Raw genomic sequence first — 14,323 nt, 5'->3', positions numbered from 1 at the left:
CTATAGCTGCAATATAGAATCAAAATATACTGTAATGTTAATAGGTCTAGGAATAAAATTCCTTTAATGTATTCAGCTGAACCTTCATAAGGAAATGAGGAAATCATCTTGTGACTGGTTCATAAGGGACGGTAAACAACAAAGGGGACAGTGTTGGAGATCTGAATGAGGCTGCTTGAATTTGGTCCTAATCAGCAACTTCTGGGAGCTTATTTATTTAAGCCAATGCTAATATGAGTGGTTTTATAAACAGATATGCTAGGTCAAAAGTAGGGCTGGTTTTATTTCTTAAGAATTTTCTTTAACGTTTAGATTCCTCCTCCTGGATTGTCTTTCAGCCTGATATTATAATCAGCGCAAGTGAAGGTAAATTGAATACAAGTTTCCCATTAATTTTTAGATTGAAATACAACACCTCTATCCTTCTAATTCTAGTCCCATTAGCTTAATAGTCTAACTTCCATTTACACCAATATGAATCTTACTAATGGACATCAGGTTAATGAAGCATAACTGAAGGTGATTACATGCTTGTCACTTAAGTAATGAAACTATTTTGGATACCTCTTAACAAAAGAAGCAGAATGGGAGAAACTAAGGCTTTGTCTACACTACATAGTTTTGTTGGCAAAAGCTGCCTTTTGTTGACAAAACAGGAGGTGTTCACACAACAAAGCTATTTTTGGCAGCAAAACTAAAGCACCTCAAGGAGAGGCATAGAGCTTTTTGCTGCAAAGTTAAAGTGGCAGAGTCAGTGTAGACTCTGCTGTTTGTTTTGTTGACATAACTGGCTTCCACCAGTATCCCACAATGCCTGCTGTGATGGCTCTGTTCACTGTTTTGATCTCCCTGCAGGCATGCGCCCCTCCCCTTTCAAAGCTCTGGGAACAACTGAGCATGCTGCTCTGGGAACTAACCATTAAGGAGGAATGTTCTGCCCTGCACTAGGAACACAGCTGCAGGCAGACTGCTGCCGCGGGGAGGAGGGGAAGGGGACATATCTCAGCACAGAGAGCTCACAGGGCTGCTCAGGATGCTGCTCCTGAGAATGCTGTGGGAGAACTTGGAGGGAATCACAGAACCATAGGCAGAGCGGAAGAGGGCTGCTTCCGGAGAGACTGCTGTGCTGAGCAGAGCTGGGAGCTGATGTGGGGTGGGGTGTCCCCCTCCCTCAGGATAGGTTGGTCAGCCTGCTGTCTCCAGCAACCCAGACACACACCACTCTCCTTCCTCCTTCCCCCCCCCCCCAGTTGAAAAGTGGCTGGCAATCTACTACGATTCCCATGGAATGGTAGGATTGAGAAACCTACATCATGTGACACTGCATCTGCCCCATGAAGCATTGCAAACCCTTCCCAAAGCACCTTGTGACCAGTTGCACAGTGGGATAGCTATCAGAGTGTACTGCTCTCTGTGTCAATGCAAGAGCTGCTAGTGTGGATGCACTCTGTTGACACAAGGAACTAGTGTGGACATGCAACAGCTATTTTAATTGAAGTGCTTTAATTAAAGTGGCATAACTGTTGCTAACAAAACTTTGTAGTATAGACAAGGCCTAAGTGTAAAATAACTTGATGGATATAGAAGACTGTCATTTATGACTTTTCATTTAAGTCAAAACTTAAGTGGTCCTCACTAGTTGTGTGATTAGATTTGTTTTAGTTAATATTTTTAATAAAGCTTGATGGTTGGCTCTCTCAAATCTAGGTTATCTCTGGAATCTTGAGGTGAAACTTGAGCCTGTGGTTAACCTCTTGCCAGATAAAGGAAAGCTAATGGATTTTCTTCTCCAGAGAAAGGAATGCAAAATGGTTATCCTATCTGTGTGTTCTCAGAGTAAGTCTTGCTCTTACTGGTTGTGTCTCTCCATCTCATTCTTGGAGCATTGCAGAGGTGTCTTCCTATACTGTCCTCATTGAAGGCTAGTTCTCCATTGCCTTGAGCTCAGTATCTTATTTTGTGAACTACCAGGGACTAAAATAGGGGAGCATTTTGTGTACCAGTGACTGAATCACATTATAAACATAGTTTCTCATCAGTGATGTTGCCTATGCTGCCAACAATATCTAGCCATGTTGCTTTTTAATCTCTCTCTCAAAATCATTTTGGATGCTATTGTGTGCACATGCTTGAAAATGTAAGATGAGTCTGGTTCCTTCTTTGAACCCAGTTCTTGATTTCACCAAATGAAACTTCATATCCTGGCAAAAGGCATTTGCATTCCAATTAATCATAGTGCTTACTATAGTCTGTACTTAAAATGTATATCTAGCCATGCTGACACACCTGAGCGGTGGATTACCGACACATACAGAAAAACATCTTGTTGATGTGGGAAGTGTCTATGCTACAGGTGCTTCAGCAGCATTGCTGCAGCTGTACCACCCATAGTGTAGACATACCCTTAGTGCAAAGGGAAATTGGAATTTAGGATGTTCATGGGTCAGTTGACCTACTCTGTTGTGCTTAAGAGCTGACTGTAACAGTTACCTTTAAGGAGTCTGTGGTAAAAACATTACTGGAGTATATACTCCACTAACAAGGGACAGTCTGTTTTATCAGTATCTTGTTTTTTATGGCTATTGTCTTTCAGTGTTAAGCGAACCAGACAGGGGAATGTTGGCTGTGATTGCCACTGTTTTTGACAAACTCAATCATGAGTATAAAAAGTACTTGGAAGCAGAGCAGAGTTATACCATGGTAAGTAATCTGCATCAGTGGCTATTTAGACAACACATTTCAAAAAATACTAACCCTTACGGTTTTCGTCACAGAGATGAAAACTGAAGTCAGTTAGCCACAGCAAGTGCACCTTCCCCCCTTGCATGTGTACAGAACTTCAACTTTACAGCATAATAGGTGTTCTACTTTTATATATACTGTTGAAGAACCATTAATTTGAATTTTCTGACTTGTGTTCTAAATATTTCAACCATATCAGTTTTTTTAGGTTGTACCCAACTTGAGTATTTCTGCTGGAACTATTGAGTAGCCAGATACCAATGGGAACAACCTACACTGCAATAAAGCACCATTCTACATTGTATTTAATATATATTATGGGCTAGCTTGTACAGAACTAAGCCCTACCAAAATTTGACTTACTGAATAAAGCTGAAGATTTTTCATTGTACAATAAGAGTTGGATCAAGAATGTTTGTCAAAGTTAAACAGTATGTTACCTTTAGAGCAAAAGGCTAACGCATACTAGATTACTTAATCCTGTGTACATAAAGCCTACTCAGTACAAAATAGTTTCCTGTTAATAAGACTATTCATGTTCCCTCTGCCTTGTTGTAGGTGGTAGAAACAGGCCAGAGCCGAGGTAATCCCCTTCTGAAACGACCAGTCCGTACTCAAGCAGTTATTGACCAGTCTGACATGTACACACATGTTCTGTCAGTGTTTACTGAAAAGAAGGTTAGTAAAGAAACTTAACTTGTACATGAGAATGAATCAAGTGCAAAGAACTGATAGTGCTAGACAGGGAAATTTTCCTAAGAGGAGGGGTGGGACTACAGAAAGATTGGTGGTACTCACTACAATTCTTCTGAAGACACAAGCTGTCTTTGGTAACAGACTAGTTCAATATCATAATTATGTGGAGTGAGCGTTGGGTCAGATAACAGTAACTTCTGCCAGTTCTTTGACATGAGAATCTGGTGCTAATCTAAGCCATTAACTAGTATGCAAGTCGCCACTTCGAGATTTTAACTACAATAATTTTTCCTCTTGCTGCATAGGAAGCACCTCACAAGTTCACTATAGCAGTCTTGATGGAATACATTCGCTCTCTTAACCAGTTCCAGATTGCAGTTCAGGTAAAGTTCTGCAAAGAGCAGTAAGGGGCAGTGCCTGCTCATGCTTTTAAATCCTGTTTCCTGTAGAATGGGAGGAGAGTGGTATGGGCCGTGAGGAGGTTGTTACAGTAGTAGAGGTGGGAGTTGAGCAGTGTCTCTGGGTTCTAGAGATCAGTTCAAAACACAGTCCAGATTTTCAAAAAGCAGTGGAGGAAGAATCAGCAAGCCTTGGCAGCAGCTTGGTCTTAAGGTGAAGGGTCCAGTCTCTAAATGGCTACCTGAAACTTAATACATCACTGTGGTTCTAAGGCTGCTTTCAGTGTGCACAGACCAACCCGAAGCCGGATGTGAAAGATAAATGCACCATCTCTATTGGCTACCAAGCTGGCAGCCTCAGTCTAATTATTTGAGCAACAGAATGAAGTTTCTTCCATTTTTTGAGCCACACTGCTTACATTTAACTGGGAACAGGGAAAAGCTAGTACTCAAACTGGAAGTCTTATGTATGGTTCTAACTAAAATCTTATTCAGTTCCACCTTCTAGAAGATCTTGAAACCCAACAAACAACTGAAGACTTGATATTGAGTCAAACTGCTTTAGAGTTTCTTTCCCTGTCTCTTGCATCCTCAGCATTATCTATATGAACTGGTCATTAAAACACTTGTTCAGCACAACCTGTTCTACATGCTTCATCAGTTCCTGCAGTACCATGTGCTAAGCGACTCAAAGCCATTGGTATGTATGTCAACATGGGTTCCATGACACCTATTTTAGGATTAAGTAAGGGTAATACTTCAACTTTAATAGTACTCTTTCAAGTTAGTCTATTGCTACTGTTTCAGGCCTGTCTGCTGTTGTCTCTTGAGAGCATTTATCCCCCTGCACATCAGTTGTCTCTGGACATGTTAAAGGTAAGAATTAGTGTGTAAACAAATATGCTTCAAACATGTCACATGAATGGGGGAATCACAGAATATCAGGGTTGGAAGGGACCTCAGGAGGCCATCTAGTCCAACCCCCTGCTCAAAGCAGGACCAATCCCCAAATGGCCCCCTCAAGGATTGAGCTCACAACCCTGGGTTCAGCAGGCCGATGCTCATACCACTGAGCTATCCCTCCCCCACAACTAAAACCCTGCGGTATTGTACCTGGATCATACAGGTAGTATATAGGAGAGGTGACTGTAAATAAGGCTGTACTACAGTATTAATATCACTTTATGGCTTTAATTTTGTCTTGTTACTTGGCTTTGCAGAGACTTTCTACAGCAAACGATGAAATAGTAGAAGTTCTATTGTCTAAGTACCAGGTGCTGGCTGCCTTGCGATTCATCAGGGGTGTTGGAGGACATGATAGTGTTTCTGCCCGCAAGTTCCTTGATGCAGCAAAGCAGGCACATGACAACATGCTTTTTTATACCATATTCAAGTTCTTTGAACAAAGAAATCAGAGGCTACGAGGGAACCCTAATTTCACCCCAGGTAAATGGAGTTCGTATCTGCCTTTCTTTAATGTAAATGTGTGGTCAAGTTAGCAGTGGCTTCATTAACCAGGCCCCAACCTGTGGAACTGGAAGATTACCCCCACTGGCTCAAGACAGCTAAAATGTGGGTGACCACCTTGTGGCTTGGAGTCACATGCAGCTCCTTGTCTAGGTACTAACTCCAGGGCTGGAGTTACAGGTGCCAACTTTCCAATGTGCTGGGGGGTGCTCAACCTCGAGCTAGCCCCTCCCCAGCCTCCTGCACACCATGAAACAGCTGATCAGGAGGTGCTGATCAGCAGAGCTGCCAGTGGCTGGGAGGCATCTGATGTATTACTGTGGATCTTGGCAATGTACATTAGTAAGTTCTGGCTCCTTCTCAGGCTCACCATACCTCTGCTAATGTCATCTGGTTTGATTGTGAAGGGGGCATGCCCTCAAGGTCAACGTTGGCCATGGAAGTTAATTGTTAGAACTATGGCCCTGCATCTTTCCCCCTTGAGAGACTTGTATCTGTATGTGGTCTGCCTTATCCCCACAATGTATAAAATGATTCCAGTTATAGATGAAATAGTTTGCCTTTGACAGTGCAGCATATTTTAAAACAAACAACTCTACCTTATATTAAAAAGTAAAGGCTGGAAGAGAAATGTCTTGATTAGGATCAAAGCTGTGTGGTCACTAGAGCTCTTAAACATGTTAGCTAATTCCTGTAAAGCATTTGGGCTTGACTAGGCTCTGTCTTGTCTACCACACAAAGAAAATGTGCTAAAGATTTCATTACCTTACTGCCATGGACATGTTTAGCTTGACCTCCAACTTGCCCTGGCTACAGTAAAGTTACTTGTGGGGGAACTTTCCTACTGTACACATTCCTGTAGCACTAGTTGGCTTCTAACACTAGCACCATGAAATTGATTCACACCAGCCTTTCATCAGGTGTTTAAAACTCATGACACTTCCCTTGAGGCAAAGAAAGAGGCCATTACTTGTAATTTAGCAGATAATTTTGTAACTTGAATGAGTGGCAGGAGTCTAAATGGGTGTCCAAATAAGTCAAATGAGTTAATTTATAAAAAGGACATGCTGTTTTACCTACTATGGCTACACTGCAGCTGAGGGTGCACCTCCCAACCCAAGTAGAGCACTGAACTAAAAATAGCAAGGGCTACATTGCCTCATCACCCAAGTGCAGACCCAGGGCCTCAGGTACACTTGTGCTCAAGCTGCAGTACAGACATCCCTTAAGACAGCAGCTACTACTTAGAACTTCAGCAAACATTCTCTGTATCCCATACACGTGTTGCTTTGTCAGTGCACACAGCCAAGTTCCACATCAAAGGTATAAACAAACAGCCTCTAAGTTTATTAGAAACACAAGGTGTGCTCTTCCCCTAATATCAAGTTTACAAAAGTGTGCATACAGAAGAGCCTTTCAAAATAATTAGTTAAGTGAACATTCTCAACCAAAAGCTATTTGAAACTTACACCATCCCTGCTGTCTCATTCCTCTTGTGTGAAATCACTTTAACATGAGAGAATTATGGATTAGTGACCACCACAATTGTGGACTCAAGGTAACATGCTCAACCTAAACCCAAAACAAAGGACTATCTGTTTCCATTTAACTACTTTAATACTTCCCTTCCCACTTATTGCAAAATTTGTGCTGCATATGCCTCTAGCCTAGAAGAACTATACCCAGATCTTGCAGTTTTCACTACAGGCAATCTTACAGTCACACCATTAAAAACAGAAGAAGCTAACAAATGTCCACTTAAGGCTATTCAGCTGACAAGCCTTAAAAGGGACATTCACTCTAAAAATAGTAGCTGCTTCTACTGAGGAAAAAAAAGCTAAAAACATAAGCAAGTAAAGCAAAAACCACTTCCAGGTAGGAAAAACCTAAACACCAGTATTGGTGCAGTTGATTTTGTTCTGATTTTAGTGTCACCCCACCACTCTTAGGGACAATATAATAGGATTTTGTGCTAACTAAGCCTTTTGTCCTGTCTTGTAGGAGAACATTGTGAAGAACATGTCACCTTCTTCAAGCAGATTTTTGGAGAACATGCTCTCATGAAGCCTACTACTGTCTGAAAGTGTACTCTTCATACAAAACATATAATTTATTGCATTTAAGTAATGAGATTTTGAACTTCAAATTTTATAATAAAGTATATACAGACCATTGTGGCAAATATTACTAAAAATACTACATGACCTCTGGAGTGATGGCTTGTTTTTCCCCCTAAAAATAGAGCCCAAAAATTGCATTGAGTTGCATTTAAAAGTAGCGTCAGTGGTTTGGCAGTCCATTCTCATACACACATCACCTTGAATTTGCTTTGGAAGAAGTTTTCAACTAGTTATATTTCTCAAAGAAAAAAGATGGCCTCTTAAAATAGAGATCCTGTTAATACATCTCATTTTAGTAATACTAGTCCATGAGTCACTTGTAACGTTCCTGAGTTTGAAAGCTTTATATCCAAAGTTGCTGTTCTCCTGTAGTTGGATTGGTGTACAAGTTAAACCCGTGGTCAGTGTGATAGTCATAGAACATTGCTGCAGTTCAGTCTTATGCTGAATGGGGCCCAAGCCACAGTTCATGAAGTCCACTGAACGCTGTTAAAAGGGCTAGAAGTAGAGGAGTCTCTCTCGTTCTGTACCTTTGTATCTTTCTTGTGCAGCACGCGTTTTAGCTTTATTTACTGATGGGCCTGAGTAAAAGAAAAGGGAGAGTTATATTCTGAAATCCTCCTTCAGTAATATGGGCAGCTATAAACTCGATGGGAAGTATTGTTAGCTAGAAAGTAGCTAATCCACTAGTTCTGGTTTGACTAAGCATTTCCTCTAAAGGCAATACAGCTTTCCTGAAACGTATTCCCTCTAAGTATTAAGATCACCTTACTTAGAACATTGATTCTTAACACAAACATCTATATGCCAAAATCAACTTTGAGGATTAGATTTTAATTAGTACAACTGCTAATGACTCACTATCAGGTAATAATTACTTTCATAATACAAGTGATGTAGAAAAGCATAGACTGGAGGTTTCCCTTGCTAAATGGGTGAAATGGGGAAGGAGAATTAAGCATTTTTCATACAACAGATGTTAACTTGACAGCTCTTTCACAGTGAACATTTCTGTACCCACAGCGTAGTGGAAGGAGACTCACTTAAAGATGGAAAGAATACTGTACTGAGGGCTTGAGAAAGGAGACTCAGTAAGACAAAAATTATTGGAATTGGTAGCACTCCAGGAATGCTACGACAAGATGTGCAACTATATTTATAGACTACTGAAAAGGGATGGAAAGTCTGCTGTAAACAGGACCAAATTACTACAAACTAAACTAAGTGGGTCACAGCAGGTGATCCAATGGATTTGAAGCAACTATACCAGGTATCCCTAGCTGTTTATATAGGCATACAGTTGTAGACTGAATGAAAGGGATAATTTGAAGGACACACTAATTTTAAAATCCATCTTTAGCAGTCAAGTGTATTCTTACCTATATAACTAAGCATAACAGGAAGAAATATTAATCCATGGATAGCTCCAAGCACCACCAGGGCTAGATACATCCTGAAGTAGAAGATCTGAAAGATTTGGGATTTGGAGAAGTACAACACTACAATTCCTCCAAATTTTGTCAGAGTGATACCACTGAAAACCTGGTCATAGAAGAGGTTAAAAATAAGTAAGTGATTTCATGCAAAATGACATGGTGTCATGCGACTCGCTTATTCAATAGCAAAACAGTGAGAATGAAGAAATACCCCTTTCTGAAAGTTTAAATATTGCAATATTCCTTGAAAGTACAATCCTCCCTTATACAGCGGAGAGCAGGGTTAAATTTAACTCAATAAAGGAGTGGTGGGCAAACTACAGCCCACAGACTGCATCTGGACTGTCTGACCTTTTAATCCAGCCCTCCAGCTCCCCTCAGGAAGCAGGATCTTGCCCCGCTCCTCCAGCTCCTATGCATAGGGACAGCCAGGGGGCTCCACAGTGCCCCACAGCTCCCATTGGCCAGGAACCGCAGTCAATGGGAGCTGCGAGGGCAGCATGCAGAGACACCTGGCCGTGCCTCCACATAGGAGCAGGAGTGGGGACATGGCACTGCTTGAGGTAAGCACCACCTGGAGTCTGCACCCCTAATCCCCCCCACATGCCACAACCCCCACCCTGATCACCCTCCAAGCAACTCTGTCCCAGCCTGGAACCCCCTCCCTCACCCTGAACTCATTTCTGGCCCAGCCCCAGAGCCCGCATCCCTACCCCCAATTTCGTGAGCATTCACATTTACGGATCTGGGGCAAAAATTAGAGATTGGCCCTGCTTTGAGCAGGGGGTTGGACTAGATGATCTCCTGAGGTCCCTTCCAACCCTGATATTCTATGATTCTGTGGCGCTTGGGACAAAAAGTTTGTCCAAGCCTGCAATAGAGGAAGGATAATAGGAATATAGCCAAAATAAGTATAATTCAAAAGAGGGTAGCATGTAATCAAAAAAGAAAATGAGATCAAGAAAGTTAGTCTCCTGGGAGTCCCGCTTGATGAAGAATCCCCCAATAACACTACTTCATCTCTCACCCCCTTAGTAATTTCACTTTATATTTAGATGTTACAGAAATAAACTAAAGGAGGGAATTTTGACTTGGCTAAAAGGTTTTCCGACAACCATTTCCCCTTCCAACGCGACATGGTGTAATCACCACAATAAGGTTCCATTTAATCATGACACAGCCAGCTGATTTTAATCTCATTTTGAGCATCATCATGTGCTTGAATTATATTTAAGCCTCTACGGGCCCCTGCTCCAATTCAGGGAGCATCTTCCTTAGAAAAAAGCAAGTCAAGATAAGGCAGAGGGGAATCCTACCAGGTGGAAAAACTGAAAATGGCCTTGCCTTCACTGAGATTTTAACTTTTATTCTGTGGGGGATTACTTCACTGCAGGTTCTTAACTCAGATGCTGTCCCAACCCAGCTCCCATCCACACAGACATCTGACCCAATTTCATTGAAGTTTCCAACCCAGGCTAGCTGCCTCACTCAAGCCCAAGTGAAGCTTGCAATCAGGCCGGTAACCTGCCCATGTTGTAGTGAGGACACAGGAAAAACCACTACCGCTGGGGGGAAGGCATTGGAAAACAATTCCCTTTGCCTGCCCAGAAGATTTCTCACACCATTCATTGGGAAAGTCACAGCAGTTCAGCTTACTGCAGCACTAAGAACCATGCTCCCAGAAGTCCTAGTGACACACATGGGGGAATGCAACACCAGCAAGGACACTAACATCAGTGTGGCTGATCACGCAAGTAACTACAGAGACCCCAAAAAAGTATATTTATACCATGTGTTAGCTAACATAACTAGCCTGTGCAAGCTTCACTCAGGCTTTAGTCTATAGTCCAATTAATTTTGATTGAAAGCGCTCTCTGAGGTTAACTACATTAAAAGAGAGTTTAAAGAGAAGTCAAAGCTGAAACTGTTTGGAGTTCTATACTGCCTGCTGAACACCTGAGCCAATAAACTGACACAAGCATTTTTAAAATTTCAGGCTATGACCTAGCACTGAATAGTCACACTTAAAAATGAATTTTAGAAAGTTTTAGTCAATTTTAAGCATCACAATTTACAATCAAATCAAACATCAGAAGTTATAAACCTTATTTGCAGGCCTATAGCAGAAATCTAGACTCATCCAGGGAATTGTGACTGACACCATTATAACAGAAGGTTAACCATTGCAGAATGACACCTAGTATATGACAGGCAAAGTTAATCCTACAACGTAAGGCTTTAGCAAGTAACAATGTATTACTTGATTAAAGTTGCAGTGATGATGGGAAAGCACTGAACTTGAGTTTAAGTCATTTTGTCTACACACACAAAAGGAACATATTACTACAAAGGAACAGACACTTACAGAACTGCCCATGCAGAAGAGTGCTTCTTCTGCACGCTCTACTCTGCTAGCCTTGGTACTAACAGTGAATGCTCTTGTGACATGACTGCAGAACTCCACTGAGATACCACAGCTCTGAAAGTAAGAACAGGTCAGTTAATTTCTTGGCACCAAGCGATCACTTCAGCCCCCATATATTGAAGGCCAAAGAGGCTATAAATTACCGTCCAAGATGCCAGTCTAAATATACAAGAGAGTCAAAACATACAATTTGACTTAAAAAAAAAAGCTGGGATCACAGATTCTAGGGCAAATTTTGAGAGGGCGTTCTGGTGACAAAGCCATGAGCACAGAGCTCAGTGACTGGTTTAAATATAATTTATTAAAGCAGTTAATATGTAAAAAGCACCAGTGTATTGACCCTTAGGAAACTGGCTAGTGACTGGATCACTGACTGTACTGGGCGGAGGAAAGACACACACAACTGGTCTTGCTGTAGAAACATTTTCTTATGTAACAAACCTTGACATTTTGATCCTGTGTTTTGATACCACTCCAAAAACAGGTTCAATATTTGCAGATAAACACCCACGGAGATCTTACGTGTATCTACATTGCATTATGAAAAATTCAAATGGAGATTGGTAAGTCTGCACTGAAAAAGTCATTGTGCTCCCTCACTAGCACTTTTTCTTCTCAGGATTCCATTATAAGTGCGTATCTTTTGCTTTTAAATCCTTCCTTCAACCATACACCTAATTTACTCCATCAGCAGCATTTTGTAGCATGGACAAGACATGAAGCATCAGAAAATGAGCTGTATTTATATAGTTTTTGGCTGTCTGGTTCTCACTTGCCCATAAAACACTGAATAAAACCAAGTTTTTACTGGGGCTTCACTAATTTGCTACCTATTTCTCTTACAACAGCCACTGTTTGGCACTAGAGGGCCAACTGCCCTTTTCAAGCCTGCTTTAAAGCATCTCCTAAAACAAAAGGAGTACTTGTGGCACTTGAGAGACTAACAAATTTATTTGAGCATAAGCTTTCGTGAGCTACAGCTCACTTCATCGGATGCATTTGTTAGTCTCTCAAGTGCCACAAGTACTCCTTTTCTTTTTGCGAATACAGACTAACACAGCTGCTACTCAGAAAAGTTAGTGAAGATACAACCAAGCTCTGTTCTTCCCTGTGTATGCACACTGCCTGTAAAAGAGATGGGTTTTACACACCATCTCACATCGTGCAGTTACCTTTCTAACAATATCTGTGCTAAGTCCCACACGTGTAAATTTTCTAAAGCACAATATAAGAGATTAGCCTCTTCACTCCTGTCAGAATAGGAGTAAGGCTAGGTCTACCCTGCAGCTTACATCAGCATGATTTATGTTGCTCAAGGGTGTGAATCAATCACCCCAAGCGACATAAGTTATACTGACAGAAGTGGTGATGTGGACAGCGCTGTGTCTCCCGCCGAAGCTTCTGCTGCTCACAGGGGTTGTAGTAGTTAAGCCCACAGGCACCAGCTTCAAACTTTCCCCACGGGTGCTCAACTCCCCCACTCAGCTCCAGGCACTCCACCCCTTTCCCAAGATCCCACCCCCGCCCAAGTGCACCCCATCCCTGCTGCTGCTGCTCCTCCCTCCCAGTGCCTCCTGCACACTGCAGAACAGCTGATCCACAGAGGGCAGGAGGCGCTAGGAGGGAGGGGGAGGAGTTGATCAGCATGGCCATCAGTGGACAGGAGACGCGGGGGGGAGGAGTTGGCTGCCAGTGGATGCTAAGCACCTGCTAATTTTTTTCCGTGGGTGTTCCAGCCCTGGAGAGCTCTCCTATTGGCTTAAAGCGGCTACACTAGAGAGTTTACAGTGGTGCGCCACTGTAAATACATTAGTGTAGCCATGCCCTTAGCAAGTTTTCTATACAAAACAGATATTAAGTTACAATTGTCAGGATGTACAAGATAATGCCAGTCACAGATTTCAGGACATGCTATGTATGTTGCTTTTGCACTGAGAACATTAAAGCCCATTTAAACACACACACACACACACACACACACACACACCTTACCATAACAAGATTAACCAGTGAAACAGCATTCAGGCTTATGCCCCAAAGCCACATTATTCCCAGCATGTTGACTAGTATCATAGCAATAGTAATGGATATCATCGCAGCAGCCCACACTTCAAAACCAAGCAGCACAGTCGTCACCAAGAATATCGATCCCAAGGACACACAGAGGTTAAAGATGGTGTCATGCACAATTGTCAGATACTGTTCATAGAAGACGTAAAACACACTGTGGAAAGAAGATACAGTCATTAAAGCCATCCATTTGGTTAGACCTATCTGGGAGAAGATTCTTGGTGACATAAGTGTTTGAGTCATTGAGGTTTGTAGAAAACCCCTATCTATTCTTCCTCTTGACTTCTTGATCTACATGGAAAAAAGTTACATCAGCATAAGTACATCTCTCAAGTGCATGAAAATCCACACCCTGAGAGATAGTTAATCTGACCTAACCCTGGGTGTAGACAGCAGTAGGTCACAGAAGAATCCTTCCATCAACCTAGCCACCGCCTCTTATGGAGTCGGATTAGCTATAGCCACAGAAGAACTTCTCCCATCTCTGTACTAAGTGCCTACACCAAAGCACTACAGCTGTGCCACTGTAAAATTTTAAGTGAATACATAGCCATAGAGTAACCAGAGGAACCAGATTTTAAAAGTTCTTTAATCCTAGAGAACTATTTTCTTAAGTGTTTTTTTTATTTGAGAACAGGGCAGTAAAAAAGAAGATATCAAATACAGATAATAGGCTAAACCTTTAAAAAGTGAATTTCATGAAACATTAATATAGTTAAGCACATTCATATTCTTTAAAGTTTTTTTTAAGGTGGAGAAAATCAAAGGCATAAGTTTTACTGCAAGATATTGATTCTAATTTAATTTCATCAGCTGTTTTGAAGAGTCTGAGCAGCAAGAAATCTCTTCTGGGCATTTAAAAGTTGGCTTTTTGTTTGTTTATAAACACTGGGATTTTAGAATGAGGGAAGATTACTCACAGTTTAGAAAAAGCATCAGGGAAGAGGGTCAGGAAGAAGTGGACAGCAA

General features: G+C 41.6%; 2 protein-coding genes across 6 annotated transcripts in view; one reads left to right on the top strand and one right to left on the bottom strand.

Moving 5' to 3' along the window:
- RMC1 (regulator of MON1-CCZ1) overlaps positions 1–7,535 on the top strand; it is a 28,499-nt gene extending 20,964 nt beyond the window's left edge. For 3 of the 5 annotated variants that reach the window (XM_038392429.2, XM_038392435.2, XM_043507986.1), the window contains 9 exons: positions 313–366; positions 1,708–1,836; positions 2,594–2,700; positions 3,301–3,420; positions 3,744–3,821; positions 4,432–4,536; positions 4,644–4,712; positions 5,057–5,282; positions 7,305–7,535. In XM_038392429.2, coding sequence (XP_038248357.1) covers positions 313–366; positions 1,708–1,836; positions 2,594–2,700; positions 3,301–3,420; positions 3,744–3,821; positions 4,432–4,536; positions 4,644–4,712; positions 5,057–5,282; positions 7,305–7,384 — 968 coding nt within the window. In that variant the 3' untranslated portion in view covers positions 7,385–7,535. Of the gene's footprint in view, positions 1–312; positions 367–1,707; positions 1,837–2,593; positions 2,701–3,300; positions 3,421–3,743; positions 3,822–4,331; positions 4,537–4,643; positions 4,713–5,056; positions 5,283–7,304 lie in introns of those variants that run through there. The other 2 variants (XM_043507987.1, XM_043507988.1) reach the window with 2 other exon arrangements.
- Positions 6,628–14,323, bottom strand: part of NPC1 (NPC intracellular cholesterol transporter 1) — a 52,995-nt gene continuing 45,299 nt past the window's right edge. The window contains exons 22-25 of the mRNA XM_038392426.2: positions 13,277–13,508; positions 11,225–11,338; positions 8,803–8,965; positions 6,628–8,004 (exon numbers count right to left, since the gene is read on the bottom strand). Coding sequence (XP_038248354.1) covers positions 7,922–8,004; positions 8,803–8,965; positions 11,225–11,338; positions 13,277–13,508 — 592 coding nt within the window. The 3' untranslated portion in view covers positions 6,628–7,921. The remainder of the gene's footprint in view (positions 8,005–8,802; positions 8,966–11,224; positions 11,339–13,276; positions 13,509–14,323) is intronic.

This window comes from Dermochelys coriacea, chromosome 2, assembly GCF_009764565.3.
Source record: "Dermochelys coriacea isolate rDerCor1 chromosome 2, rDerCor1.pri.v4, whole genome shotgun sequence".
In the NCBI taxonomy this organism is placed as follows: Eukaryota; Metazoa; Chordata; order Testudines; family Dermochelyidae; genus Dermochelys; species Dermochelys coriacea.
Note: the sequence above shows the minus strand (reverse complement) of the source record. Positions and strands in the feature narration are given on the sequence as shown.